A 16,073-nucleotide genomic window follows, 5' to 3' on the forward strand; every position below is an offset into this window, starting at 1 on the left:
AAAGGTGGCAACAGCCTGTTGGAAGGATAACACGTCACACGTGCCGAGTTGTTTTGTAGAAGTGCAAGTGAGGTATCAAGAAATTTATCTACATCTATGTTTTCTGTAAATTGCACACGTTAAGAAAATTTAAAGTGACTTTGTTTATCTCAATATTTCTTTTTAGAAAGGTGGAATTATTCTTTTTTTTATTGAAATTCATCATAATGAGTTTATAAATAGCACTCTGAGATCGCAAGTCCCTAGTAAGATAAGAATGATATCAAGTTAACAGAGGTAAAAATGTCCGTTGTTATCAGAGGCATCTTTCTGTAAGAGGCAAAATGTCAGAAGTTGAGAGAGAATTGAAGAAATATTTAATGTGATCACCAAGACCCTGACACCTTGAAATAATATATAATATATTGAAATCGTTCTTCATTCTTTAGTTTGCGCTAAGATGTAAGGCTGTAATAACTGACTTTTTCGCATAGAGTGGCTATACACTCGTTGGTCATTTCCATACCAATGACATCTTTACTACATGTGTATGTGTGTGTGTGTGTGTGTGAGAGAGAGAGTGGGGCTAATGCTGTTCCTTCTCTCCTCTCCGCCACTCAGCCTTCCCCTTCCAACATGAGTGAAGCGAGTGTCACGAGCTTGGCGTACCAGAAGAACAAAGAGTGCCACCTGCCTGGGCTTAAATCCGACCAGGTGACAAAATACTACAACTCCTGGTCTTCTTCTTATGACAAAGTGAGTACCGTGGAGAAAAAGAGGGAGAGAGAAGGATTCAGGCCGACCGACTTGAGCTATCCAACAAAGGATGAGGAGAAATGGAGACAAATCTTCCTTTTAGTCCAGGAGCCAAGGGATGTTTTCGTGAATGTAAGGGCCCAAAGGTTATCCATCTGATTATGATAGAGGACCACGATGGATGGTCTGCAACCAGACAGATATTAAGTTTTACTGCCAGAAGACTTCTTGATAAATGTACTTGTTGCGCAAGCATGCAATGTCCTTGCCGCCAAACCGTGTTGTCAGTGTGACTTGTCATGATTTGCTTGGTTAAATAAGGATTGAGTGACGCTGCATGGAATGTGCACCGCGTATGAGATGCTGACACTCCCTTCAGGTAAATAGGGATTGTAACTTTCACCATTTGGATCAGTTACATAAATCTCCCTATGTACCTCAAGACTTCCTAATGTAACGAGACCTATTCCTTCTTATTACCTTATAATTTTTCTGATTGTAAAAAGGAATTTATTTATTTATTTATTTATTTATTTATTATTTATTTTATTTTTTTAATTAGAAAGGAATCTAAATCTAGTTATAAAGGGTTATTTTTTACATATACTAATTCTTAATGGTTGATAAACTTAATTTACGTCAGATTTTTTAAATTTTATTAGTTTTCAGTTGCGCCAAAAATGTACCAGTTTACCAATCTTGTTTTATCCTTCTAATGATTTTTTTGAAGCTACTGTACATTGTACTCGTTAGTACAAACAAAATCTATGTGTAGTTTATTCTCTTGAAGTATTTCATTTATTTCATTATGTGTTACAGCTCTGGAATTTTCGTTTCATTTTATGTATTTTTTTTTTTTTCGTTTGTAGTTTTTTTTTTTTTTTTTATGCAATCAAATAAATGCGAAGCTGGTAAAAATGTTATCATTTGAGTGGTAATGTGTTGCTTCCTTTAGCTACTACAGTCATTTAAAGTAAGCTCACTCTTCATTTTGGAGGTGCCTTGAGTCACACACCACTTTGGTAAAACCATGCTTTGTGACAATTGCAGGTCTGAGTGTGTGTCCTCACATTCACCGAAACACCGCTCGGCTCCAGGAATTTGCATTAGTTTTATATACATTGTTACGACCACAGACAAAAGGAGAGAGTGTACTGACCGCTCTCGTGTGCCATTACTTCACTTCCTGTTGAGAAGTTGGTGTGGACTATCTACTCGTATTAACTTGCAAGGCACAACAATCGCCGGCAGGCTTTTGGAGATACCTATCTCCCACCTATTATCAGCAGGGGCTCACTGCTTTTCTAGACAAATAATATCTTATGAAAGTAAAGACCCTCTAAAATTAAATCCACACATATTTTCCAAGCCTCATAGTGCATTGAGATGCACGTCCAGCTCTCTAGCCAAAAATGGACAATGACTGAGGCATAGGAATGTAGCTTGGGTCCACAGCTATGGCAGTGACTCATGCAGTGAGGGAGGGGGAGGAATGGGGGGCAACCACCCTTAGCTCACACTGTCTTTGCGTTCACAATAAAAGGTTATCTTTCGAAAATAACTGATCGAACTATGGGGGCTGGATGAATTCTGACTACCTTACAAACAAGATGAACTTTTCAACTAAATGACGGGTAGGACTCAAAATTAAGGGACAATAGGAAGCAAGGGAATTTAAATGAAGAAGAGGGATGACTACGTGCTGGGGGATTCTATACTAAAACTCGGGGGAGAAGCAGCCAGACATTCATCAAGCATCTTGAGTCTACATCCTTCGTTCTGCTAACCTTTCTACTCTCTCTCTTCCCATCTCCTTTCTTCCTTCCTCTCACTTCTTCTGTTCACTACTTACGCCCCATGTAACTATTTCTTTTTTCTTTTTTCTAGGCACACATCTTTCATTTTATTTCATGATTTTATGTATTACTTCTTTCATTTCTTTTATCCGATTTTAAAACCTAGTAGATGGTGGTGCTGGTGGTGCTGGTGGTGCTGGTATCACAAGGAGAGAATATGAGAACATGCTCGTCCGAACATAAAACTAAAAGGAAAACTGCAACAAGCGAGTAGGCCTACATGTGGCAGTTACGGAATAAAAACACGATAAAAAAAAAAAAAGTAGCGGTCCACGTGGGTATCCGATGGCTACAGTAAATAGCAGAGCAGCCGCTGATGATGTAGGAAATATTTTTTCCGAGTGTATCTACCTCTGCCCACAATTCAATCTTAGGCATATATATATATATATATATATATATATATATATATATATATATATATATATATATATATATATATATATATATATATATATATATATATATATATATATATATATCAGAATGAGTGCAGGGGTTTCAATTTCAGAGGTGGTGTTGTTGTTACTGTTGGTTGTTGTGATGGTTGTTGTGGTGGTAGTGGTGGTGGTGGTGATGGTGGTCGTGGTGTTGGTGGTGATGCTGGCCTCGGTGTGGGTGGTGATGGTGGTCGAGGTGTTGGTGGTGATGATGGTCGAGGTGTTGGTGGTGATGGTAGTGGTGGCGTTGTTTGTAGTGGCGATAGTTGTGGTGGTGGCGGCGTGCATAATCAATAGTAAAAAAGAAACTCAAAAAATAACATTAATGTATGATTATGCAATTCAAGTATTTAAATTCCTTTCACACTATCTCTCTCCTTCCTTATCTCGTTATAACATCATCCCTCCTCCTCCACGTCCTTGTCCTTCCCCACTACAGCTGATGGTGCCCGGGACATACAACGGTCCACAGATTGCCTTTGATGAGACACTGAGCCATATCCCGCTGCACTTGCGGTCCACGTGTCGTGTCCTGGACGTGGCGGCGGGCACGGGACAGCTGGGCACGATGCTGGCCCAAGCTGGCTTCAGGTGAGACAAGTGGAAGTATGGAGGAAACGAACAAAAGTCTCCTTGTATATTGGGGTATTCTCTCTCTCTCTCTCTCTCTCTCTCTCTCTCTCTCTCTCTCTCTCTCTCTCTCTCTCTCTCTCTCTCTCTCTCTCTCTCTCTCTTATTGAGAGAAGTCTTGATAAACATTTGAATCAGAATATATCACACTAAAGGGTTTCCCGGATTTCAATGAAGGTCGTTGGAGTTTTCAATGGTGTTCTTCAATATTCAAGCGATAGTTTAACAGGGTCTAGTGAAAGTTATTAATTTTTAAGGAAATGAAGTGAAGTGATTAGAAAGTTTCTTGTTAAACGCCACAACAACTAAGGTCATATGGCACCAGATTAAAATTGCATAAAAATTCGAATATTATGTAAAGGGTGTGCTGTACTCTATTGTGAGCGTTCAAAAAATCCTGCCGTCGTCAGGATTAGAAACCTGGACAACTTGCATTGTAGTCAGACTCCCTACCACGTTCTCTCTCTCTCTCTATCTCTCTCTCTCTATGAGTATAATATATATATATATATATATATATATATATATATATATATATATATATATATATATATATATATATATATATATATATATATATATATATATATATATATATATATATATATATATATATATATATATATATATATATATATGTATATATATATGGTTTAAAGTAACAAGAAAATAAGATGTAGTTCAAATTCTAAAGAATAAAAGAATAAAACTCAAAACTACAATTATGCAGGCTACTAATTACAAGTGAGGGGCGCTGACCCCATTGACCGAAAATTGTACGTCTGGCATTGTTCGTCTCGTACTCTAGAGTGTAGAATGATTAGAAAACACAAAATTGATACATTTTGCTATTCACCTCTTATTATTTCCATGATTTTAGGCGCCGAAAGTTGCGATAGTTGGTGTTACACCGCGTAGACTAACGCTCACTATGGCACTCGCTGGGCCAACTTCAAAGGTCCATACAAGATAGCTATAGGGCAATGAGGAGACTGAGGGATGCGACGCAGGAGATTTGAGTGCATTGAGGTTTGACATGACTTAAGAGGGAATGTGTGAGTCTACAAAGGGAGCAAAACATACGCAGAGTCGGAGGTTTTGTGTTTTGACACACAAAACTATTTTATTGTTAATGTGCATAACTTGCTGTATTTCATCAGATATCATGAAAATAAATAGCTAGATCGCATGTATGCAACAATTTTAAATACTTTATTCACTTGTGATTTAAAAGTCAATAAAATACGTGTTTTATATTCTTTACAATTATTTCTTATGTGATGAAACATTTATACTATTGAGGTTTTGTTCATTTTATATGCACACAATTTACTTCACATTTCACGCGTTATGGATATTCTTTGCCTGGCGAGATATCCTCCCTTTACTACGGTCAGGTCGGGAATGGGACCCGTACCCTCGGCACGCCTACAGGCTTGGTGAGGGGTGATGGTCAGTTAGGGAGGATGATAAAGGTACAAAAGGTATCTTAACAAAGTATGGAGAGCTTCCCAGTCAAAATATGGCCACAGCAATTTTTTTTCAATTCGCCTCTTTAAAACTACGCGACGGCACACAGTGTGCATCTACCGGCCACCGTAAATACAATAGAACTCAACATCAGCAGGGCAAAGTTATAACTCACTTATGGGCACAAACTACAAAATATTACAACAACAATAACAAGAACAAGGCCTCAACCTAGCCCTACTTCAAGACACTGTGCCATTTCTTCCTCCTCTTCTATTACTACGAGATCTGCCTCTGCCTCTCACACAGGACCTGTGGCCTCCACGGCGACGTTGGCGTGAGAACTTCCTCATACAGGGTATCTTATTTATATTTCCTTTACTCCACCAGCTACTGCTGCTCCAGCTTCTCCTGTGACTTTTTATTCTTTTCTTCTCTTGCTCCTTCGTCTCCTCGTGCTTCTACCTTCACTACTACATCAATTACTCTCACCTCTCCTCTTTCTACTATGTGCCCAACTCCTGTTTCTTTCCCTCACAACAACATCAACACAATAGTTACCTAGTAACGACGATCCTGCGTCTTCTTCACAGTCAACACGCACACCAGACGCCATAGCATCACGGTGCTTCAGCACAACACCACCATGTAACTCACCTTCTGGCTAAATGAAACCCACTTGTGAGCCACAAAGCAGGACCAATTCTATGGTTTTGTCACGACTTATCATTGGAGAACACACTGCTTCCTCTCCTCTGACAAGCCGTCACTGCCCTCATCTCTACTCAAGCTTGCTCGCTCCTCGCTCCTTGGAGCCTCCATGTTACATCCATAAAGCAAGTAAACAAAAAATGCCACTTCTTCGGCGAAAACAAGAGAGGTCACCTGCCTGCTCCTACTCAAATAAAATTGTACTTCTTTGGTGTGACATGGCCAAGCTCGTCTCTCACAGTCAGGCACAACGATACTACTACAAGCAGCTTCTCCTCCCGGCCCTTCCCTGACGAGTCCCCATAACGAGCTGACGGCTGCCCCTTAACAGGAAGTAACACACACTCCCGCACTTGGAGGTAAAACTCCCGCATTTGGCCATTCAAACTCACCAAACTCCGTCTCCAAACCGAGTCTGGCCAAAGTACAACTGGGCCAACTCAACAGGTCCCAGCAACTGCTCCCGAGTGCAATTCACTCTTCTCCGACCCGTCTCCTTGTCCTCTAGAGAAGACCAGCACCACTCATCATATACTGTACTACACGGGCCCAGCACCTAACATTCACGGACGACTTGTCCACACGAAGCCCCCAACAACACTGGTTGCTTCACGAGCAGCAAACAATAACTCACAACCGGCAGCCTCTCTCAATACCGCTTCCGACGTCGCACCGTAACGTCAACATCAGTCAAAACATTCTCACAACTCACTCAGGAAGGAGGAATCGGTCCCACAACATCCATTACCATTCCTGTGCAGGGGATCATATTTGCCCTAACACGACAGAGCAGGGCGCCAAACAGGAAGCGATCAGGCTTTGACCACCTGACCAAAGCGGCAACATTTAACAAACGTAGCCACACCAAGCCACCAAAACCGCCGCAACTGCTCCGGAGTCTTGCCGACTCCAAAATAACCAATCACTGGGACACCAAGTGTTAACTGCACCTGTTCCTCCTTCAGTTAGGATGACAACAAATTGGAGCATCTTCCCTCCGCCCTCTTCTTCCCATCGGCCATTCAGGAAATTGTTACTCAATACAAACTCCTCCTGACCCCCTTAGTTTCTCAACGCTCACTCCTGCCTTGGCAAGGAAAGGGCCAACACATCCCTGAGAGACAGAACCCTCCTCAGGTACACTGGCAGTTATATGCTCAGCTAACAAGAGGGGTGGCTCACTGTGCAAACTAACACCCACCGTGTTTGATCACGGCAGGGGAATAGCCTGCTCCCTGCCTCCGGTAGACTCTGCAAGGTAGAATACTCCCATCTCCTCAACAGAATTGGGAGTCTCCCCGCCCTCGCCAGTGACCCCTGGCACTCCAGACACAACAGACTGAGGACCTGACTGCGTACCGAAGACCCACAGCCTCCGAACCAGGTGACAACTCCTCCTGAGCGCCACCTCTGATGTGGTCCGCTGGGTGACGTAAACCAACAAACAAATTTTCGAAACGCAATACTGTGGCCTCCCCCTCGGCAACACCCCCAGCCAAGTCATGTGCTTCCTGCTGTGGCTCTGCCGTAGTGCAGTCAGCCCCAGCACTGACTCTAGGACGAGCCTAATCCTGGTTCTCCCAAACCATTGCCAGCAGTGGCACAGTCCTCTGGGCACTCTGCCCCAACTGCGCATCGCATCAACACCTACTCTGCATTCCTCTCGCGGCGTTCCTAGTTTGGTGCAAGTGTCAGCAACTGTCCCCCTACCCGAAACTCTTTCCGCAGAGGGAGGCCTCACCCAGACTCTTCCACTTGTCAGGTCATTCCCTGAAAGGAAATCAACACCCGAGACTGGCAGACTGGCAGGTCCTCCGCTAGTGCCATCCGCGCCTCTGCGGTCACTAGCGGGCACTTGATTTTCATCGCAGTTTCGTAGCTTTCTACTGCGCCTATCCCACGGCACAGCACAGCCTTATCGGAGGCTGCACGCCTCCCAGTAACATTTCTACGCAAAGACTGCTGGGCCACCGTATCACGCAATACAATCACGGAGTATTCAACCCAGGCAGCCTCAACAGTGCCTCGCACAAAAAATGGACAGTCCCATTCCAAACCAGATCTCACGGGGTCGGTGAGGTATCAATATATTAACAAACACTGAACGGACATCCTCCATTCTCCTGGCCTCGGTCATGTGATACAATGGATGCCACCGGCTTCTAGTGGGACTTAGGACATGTGACTGTCACGAGCTCAGAGCAATTAAACTTAAGGTATCTTGTATTATTCCAATAATGACATAGGCTACATATTATATCATATTATACGAGGGAGTGCTGTGCATCATGCTCCCAGTTTGTCTCCTCTGGGGACTGGGTGGAGATTTATTACCAGCAGGACTCGTCCTGGCAAATCTACATCCACCGCCACTTCTATGACGGAGATTTCACACCGAGCAGGCGCTAACCGCGCCTTCCGGCAAGTCGTCTCTGGCTGTACTCGACACCCAACTTGTCCAGCAAGACACAGGCCGGTGGAATAGTTCATGGTTATCAGCCAAAGTAGCAACATCCTTTAGGCTTTTAAACCTTTTCTCGCGTAGCAATTGAACAATCTCTTTCTCTGCTACATTAAAAAAAACTGCTCCATGACCATCAACTCCAGGTCCATAGTTGGACTGCTCGAAAGCAAACCACTTTCCAAAAGCTACCCCGAAGTATAGAGCACACTCGAGGTAAGAATCACCAGGTCTTTTCTTATCTCCTCGAAAATGTTGCCTATACGCCTCCAGTCGTAGCTGGTAGGCTTTCATAATGTGAGTCTTTAACTCATCTTCCAAACCATCTGTTAACATCCAGTCATAGACTTCTACGGCCTTGTCCTTCAACATATTAGCAACAAAGCCAACCCATCTCTTACGAGGCCAATCAAACTGCTGCTTTCTCTCTCAAATCGCTGTCACCTTCATTTCATCAAACTCAGATATTCACTCCAAACTTCTCACCATCTGGCTCCCACATTCTTGCCTCCTTCTCTGCTTCAAGTAACTTCGCCTTCTCCTCAGCCTTATGCCTCTTGGCTTCCTTATCGTCCACAGCCTCCAATCTCTTTTCATCGGCTTTAACTTCCAACTCAAGCCTCCTGATTACTTTAGCCTCTTCCATCTTCTGGGTACTAGGCTGCCCTACCAAACAATATGGTATATTCTTGCCGTAGTGCAGCAGTAAGTACATAATATAACGATTCCTGATCAAGCATTACAGTTAAAGGATAAAACACCGTGACAGCAATGCAAGGCGTGTTTGACCTGTCATCAGTGACCCACCCTAATGCCACAGGGCAATAAGCCACAGGCCTGGCCGGCTGGGCCTTATGGTCCCACTGGGCATTAACGCTGGCCAGGCAGCTTCCTTTCCCATGTTTCAGGTGACCATGTTTGCAGTCCAGATGTTTCAAAGCACCTTGAAATGACTAATATCATCCCCTCGTCCGCTCACAAGTTTACAAGCCTGTGTACTTTTCACTCAGTGACTTCTTCCCATGAAGTGTTGCGTACGCTGCCTTTAGTGTTCAACTGATGAGACATTTAGTACAGACGGTGAAGAAGTGGTTTTCATGCACTAAAAGCAAATAGTTTGTGTGTTGGTAAATAAACAATGAAACACTGTAAAATGGACGCTTTCAGCTGATCACTGCTATCTAGTAGCAGGCTAGAACCTTGATCCCATCACGTGCTCCACCCAGGAGGAGGGACTTGCATCAATAAAGTTCGAGGACGGAATATAGTAGTAGTAGTAGTAGTAGTAGTAGTAGTAGTAGTAGTAGTAGTAGTAGAAGTAGTAGTAGTAGTGGCAATAATATATATAATACATATACTACAATTACCCCGCCAACAAATTTACGGAGCTCCTCCTCTCCCTCCCTATAGATTCTTGGATGCCGTGGAACCTTCTCCAGGAATGCTACAGATACTGCGGGAGAAAGGCGTATATTGCAAGATCTACCAAGATTATATGGGAAATGCTGTTTGCGAAACCAAGATCCCTCGAGGTGAGAGAGAGAGAGAGAGAGAGAGAGAGAGAGAGAGAGAGAGAGAGAGAGAGAGAGAGAGAGAGAGAGAGAGAGAGAGAGAGAGAGAGAGAGAGAGAGAGAGAGAGAACAAATCCTATAAATTTTCACCAGTCACAAGTAAGATTTATCTTCATTCCTTCAGAAATACAGGGTGCAACACGAGCATCCGCGGATGTTGGTAGAGGTGAAAGTAAAATATTTTCTAAGTCGACAATGTTCTACACACAGTGTGCATTTTGAGGTGCGTTATACATTGTAAAGTATTCACTCACGATTTCTTCAGGTTTTGGAACATTGTAGTATCTCATAAAGAAATGGGTAGTATTAAGGGACAGGTGATTTTCTGATAAACATTACACGCTTGTAATGAACGACAAATAAAGCATGCCACGTGGCACCACGCCTGCCTGACCAGGGAGGGAGAGCAGCGAGGTTAGGATTGGGTGGTTGGCCTATGCTGTGGTGCCGCAGCGTGGCGGTCATATGGCGCCACTACGGAACTTTAAAAGCAACTAAAAATGTTGATTAAAATATTAATATAAAAACAAAATTATGGTATGATTACAAATATCAAAACACTAAAAACTATACAAATAAAAAAGGAAATGGGAAGAACTAAAAATGAGAGGGTTGGTATCAATGCATTTCATTAATGCATTAATTCATTAATTAATTCATTAATTTGACCTAAAGTGAGTGGGTACTGACGCCACTGACCCAGACCAGTGCGTCTGTTGTTGTTCGTGCCCAAGACACTGACCCCACTCACCCAGGCTTTAAAGACGGTGGACATGCATTTTTGCCGCCATCGCGGTGTTCACCTTCATCCACACTTCTATCTATATAATAAAAGATTCGATTGTGTGGAAGAAATATATATATATATATATATATATATATATATATATATATATATATATATATATATATATATATATATATATATATATATATATATATATATATATATATATATATATATATATATATATATATATATATGGAGCAGGGGTTGGCGTTAAGCGCCAACCCCTGCTCCGGGCTCAGTCGTTTGGATGCCAGCAAGCAGAGTGAGCGCACACATACAAGGAGGAAAGCTGATACGAATTAGGGGATATGCATACAGGTTAGAGGGCGTGAATTAGATAGGTTTGTATATAAGTTAGTGACAGTAACACCACTGCTATTATGGGTAAGTAACATGTCAGTCATCAGATTGGCTGAGTATTACCTGCCAAGCCAGACTGATGTGGTGACGAACCTTCCCCGTCAGCCCCTGCTTGGTGTCCCGTGGTTAGCACACTGACTCCTCGATTGCTAGTCGAGTATTGGCGTTTCGGAGCGGTCAGCGGACCCTCCCCTTCTGTCGGTGGGCAGTTTGTTCTTGTATTTGTTGCACTGTTAAATGTTACTGGGCTCCAGTGTTCCTTTAAGGATTCTGGACCTAAAGGACTACCATTACACTGCGGTGCAGTGAAGTATACTTCTTCCACGGATGGCAATGGCCGGTCTTCAGGGAAGATGAATGTAGTATTGTCCAGCAGAAGGAGGCAATATTCTATGAGAGTGAGTGGACTCATTTGTTGTCTGTGAGGGCGTTAGTCCCTAGAATATTATAATCCTTATGTGTGTTTGTCGTTTGTCGTGGCTGTGCCTCCTAGAACGTGGCTGTCAATTCTTTACCAGCTGTTGGAGTAATTTGGCGGTTGTGGTGTTCCCTTGCCTGTGGGAAGTAAAACAGGCTGACGACCTCATTTGTGTAATTCACCATAGGAGGCCAGAAGGACTCTGTTGAGGTGAATGTGAGCTCCGCATATACTGCAGCGGAGGTGACAGTGTAGGGAGGCTGACCCAGGTGGTGGTGGCCGAGAAGAGGAGTAGAACCTGATGTCATGACCGTCTGTTAACAGAGTGCAAGAAACCAGAAGGGCCTTGTAACCCATAGTTAGGCCCTGCACTACTCTGCACAGGAGGCAGGTTAAGGAAGCTGACCGTAGCCAGTGGCAGCTGTGAGAGTGGCGGGATTTGTGGTCTTAACACCTGCACCTGCCATTCTCCATGTCAGAGACAGACAAGTCCGGAAGCGGCTATAAATTCTTCCAAAACAAAGTGAGAACAAGGGACCGACTCCAGAAATTATACGATAGCTACCTTGTTTAAAAGTCCAATCCCACGGCTGAGCAGTTCGAAAGAGATCTGACTCTGAATACTGAGAGAATTATCAACGAAATAAGATACAAATTTGGATGGCCAAAAAAAAAAGACCCCCAAAAAAGTAGCACTCACTCGGTGCTACAACGATGTCACTGTGAAAAGAACAAAGCATGTAAGAAAGTCAAAGCTACATTCCTTTCAAATCCTACTCACAGTAACCAAGTCATACTGCAGCACATGGCCAAGCAGGCGCAAGATATCAAACATGCGACAAAAGAAAGGGATTGGAACAACTACATCCAGTACACCATCCTCAGAACATTCCCAGCAGAAATTGTCAAAAGTATGCACATCATCAGTGGAAAGAAAAAAAAGGACCGAAGGCATCCTGATCCCACAGGAAAGGCAAACGAACTCATTGACAAGTGGGCCTCAGCGTCCAGCTATGATGAATTGCCACTAGAAGTCTGGTCTTACGTAAAAGCCACAATCACAGACAAACTGAAATCGAGATGGCACTGCTGGCAGGTCGTCTTACAGACCAGATCTCATTCACAGGAAATGAGGTTAGAACAGCGGTCAGGCCCAGAAAGTCCGCTGCTCCTGGACTCGACGCCAATACTTATGATTTTTTAACCTCCTGGCATCATTGAAAGGAAATTCCATCCTAGGCCTCTATAATCTCATATGGGCCAACAAGAAGCTTCCAGGTGCTTGGAGGTACGCCATCATCATTCCTGTACCCAAGCCAGGGAAGAACAGAGAAATGAGACCAATATCCCTAACTTCATGCATCTGAAAAGTATTTGAGAGGATGCTCCTTAAGAGACTGCAGCACACCATTACACCACACCTTAGGAAAAACTTATGCGGTTTCCTCCCTGGCAGAAGCACCCAGCAAATACAATGAAGTTTCACTAGGACACTACAACTAACAGACCCAAGCCCTGCAGCAGGCATGCAATAGTAGACTCAGTATCCTACAGAGGGTGGCTGGAGGCAACATTGGTGCTTCAGTCATTTCTCTGAGAATGTTATATATCATGATGATACGCTCTCTCATCGATTGCCACTTAAATAACTTAATTGATGCCAAGAAAATCCGAACAAAGAAAATAGAGAGTATACAGAACAACGTCATCAATGTTATATATCATGATGATACGCTCTCTCATCGATTGCCACTTAAATAACTTAACTGATGCCAAGAAAATCCAAACAAAGAAAATAGAGAGTATACAGAACAACGTCATCACAATCACAAGCACAGGGAGCTTGTAAACTCCATCTGTGGGCACATCAACGCTACTATAGATGATGGTCAACGCACCTTCCACTTAGCCTGGTGTCCATCCCTCTGTGGAAATGAAGAGGCTGACAGGCTGGCCAACCAAGGCACGAACAGAACGAATATAGCCTACCAGACCCATTGCCCAACTCAAGCTCATCGTCAGGAAGCGGGGGGTGGAGAACTACAATGCCTACATCGCATGCGCACATGAGAAGCCGTCCTTGCGGCGGTACCTCGACCTAACTGACGGGAAACCACCGGATTGCATTGCTCTCGGAATGCACACCCGGCAACTACAGACCTCATACTCAAGATTGTGAATAGGATACAGATATCTGTGGGAAGTGATACATCAGCCAGATGAGGACGTCCATGACAGGAACACAACTCATGACTCCATAACAACCCATACTGAAAAAATTGCCGGTACTGAGTGCAGGCTGTGTGGTGAGACCAACAAACACACTTACCGCCACTTCATCACGGCTGTTATAAGCTACAGAAATTCCGGAAAAGTGGTGTGTGTGTAATATGTCCTTCATGGTGAAACACTTCGCTGACCCATTAGTCTTCAGACACGTAAGGGATGCCTAGCCCAAGGTCCTCTGAGCAAGGTAGTGAGTGAGCAATGTGAACACTGACATTGTATGATAATAATGTTGTCATTATCATTAATATTATTTCTAATACTTTAATATTTCTAATGCCATTATTATTTAGACAAGTAAAGGCTGCCTAGCCCAAGTTCCTTCAAACTAAGTAGTGAGTGAGCAAAGTAGACATTGACATTAAGTAAGAATAATATTATAATTATCATTACTATTATCATCTTTAATATTTTATTATTATTATTATTATTATTATTATCATTATTATTATTATTATTATTATTATTATTATTATTATTATTATTAATGCTATTGTTGTTATTGTTATTATTATTATTATTATTATTATTATTATTATTATTAATGCTATTGCTGTTATTTGTATTATTATTTATTATTATTATCAATATGTACATTTATGATACATCCGGACTAGGGGGCCGCCTCATGCGCTGTCTTCATGACAGTCTTTTAGTTGGTTGACACGTAGCTGATTTCAACAATAAAATATTGAATTGAACTGAACTGAATTGTGCATTACTGACCACGTTCCTCACGCCCTGCAGGAACCTATGATGTTGTGGCAGTGGTGGGAGGGTTTGGAGAGGGTCATCTGCCTGTTACGAGTGTGGACGACATGATCACCGCCACCAAACCAGGTCAGTAATAGTAGTAGTAGTAGTAGTAGTAGTAGTAGTAGTAGTAGTAGTAGTAGTAGTAGTAGTGGTAGTAGTGGTGGTGGTGATATTAGTGCTAATGATGGAATTAGTAGTAGTGTTGCTGGTGCTATTGGTAATATTAGGACTAGTAAAAATAACGGTGTTAATAGTAGTAGTAGTAGTAGTAGTAGTAGTAGTAGTAGTAGTAGTAGTAGTAGTAGTAGATGTTCCAGGAAGGGAACGAAAACTCAGAGGTTTAGAAAATCCTCATAGAATTAGTAAAGAAGGAACAAGGGAAGGAGTGATGACAGGCTGCGTCATTCCTAAGGCATGAAGTGACACTGGCAGGCAGTGCCATCAGCGAGTGAAAACTGTGACAAAGGGACTTGCCAGTTTGGCAAGTCAAAAAGTGATCCCCTGATTTAAATGTATACTCGTATACCACAGCAGGCCATGAAAGGTTTTGAAGTTGTGCAGCAGAAAGTTCCTGTTGAGATAAAGAAACAATATACAGCATGTTACAGCAGCATTTAGGGAAAGGCCATTTATAAGGCCTGGCATGTGGGAATGTGGCCTCATTTTCAAAAAGAGTCCTGTGAAGAGGCCAAAGTTCTTCCATCCCCGCTACCCCAGTTGTGACCCGAGCTGGTATTTACACCGACTGTTACTTTGCGGTAAGTTTCCAGTGAGGAGTTTACGAATGTTTTCACTACAATATCATAGATAGAAATTATTATATGAATAATAACATAAATGTGATTAATGAAGCACTTCTTTTGTTTACTGAAACAAAAGCTGTGGGTCTTCGGCATTGTTGCAGCTCCTCCAATAGCAAAGGGGTCACAGTTTGGAAGGAACGGTCGGCCATGAAGCAGCGGCGAGGTCATGGCGCTGCGTGTCATGAACTTCTCCGCAATGAGGTTTACACCACCATGAATGAAACGGAACTAGAGGCAGCGATTTCAAAGGCTACAGGGATGTCCGTGCGGTCTCTGGAGCGCTTCAAGAAGGAAATCAAGAAGGGTGGCCTGCACTCACCGCCTTCGAAGAGGAAAAGGCTCTCGCCTGTAATGGACAGTGTTGACAGTTTTGATGAGGCATGTGTGCGTCGAGTAATTTCAGGGTTTTATGAAAGGGGTGAGATTCTCACTGTGAAAGACCTACTACTACCAAAAGTAAAGTAGGCACCAGTAATTTTTAACGGCTCTCAAACATCATAGACTAATAAAAGATGGGTATCTGTTATAATAAGGTTGAAAGTACAAGAAAAAATAATTATGGAGAGGACATTGTCGTCACAAGCTGCAAATACTTCAGAATCGTGAAAGAAATTAGATAAGCAGACAACCCACGATCTGGGATTTATCTCAGCGAAACTTGGATGAATCAGAATGAATGTGTAACAAAGTGCTGGACTATCCTGAGGATAATATAGGCCCGAAAGTGAAAACTGGGAGGTGACCAGATTTATAATTATCCACGCTGGTGGAGCGTGTGGATTTGTG

The 16,073-nt window shown here is 42.8% G+C and overlaps 1 protein-coding gene across 4 annotated transcripts in view; it reads left to right on the forward strand.

Annotated features, from left to right (window-relative positions):
- The window catches only part of LOC135096392 (methyltransferase-like protein 27), a 38,901-nt gene that overhangs the window by 18,096 nt on the left and 4,732 nt on the right, over nt 1–16,073 (forward strand). For 3 of the 4 annotated variants that reach the window (XM_063997860.1, XM_063997861.1, XM_063997862.1), the window contains exons 2-5: nt 601–735; nt 3,471–3,622; nt 9,714–9,835; nt 14,476–14,568. In XM_063997860.1, the coding sequence (XP_063853930.1) occupies nt 601–735; nt 3,471–3,622; nt 9,714–9,835; nt 14,476–14,568 (502 nt within the window). The remainder of the gene's footprint in view (nt 1–600; nt 736–3,470; nt 3,623–9,713; nt 9,836–14,475; nt 14,569–16,073) is intronic. The other variant, XM_063997863.1, reaches the window with a different exon arrangement.

Source organism: Scylla paramamosain, unplaced genomic scaffold, assembly GCF_035594125.1.
Source record: "Scylla paramamosain isolate STU-SP2022 unplaced genomic scaffold, ASM3559412v1 Contig4, whole genome shotgun sequence".
In the NCBI taxonomy this organism is placed as follows: domain Eukaryota; kingdom Metazoa; phylum Arthropoda; class Malacostraca; order Decapoda; family Portunidae; genus Scylla; species Scylla paramamosain.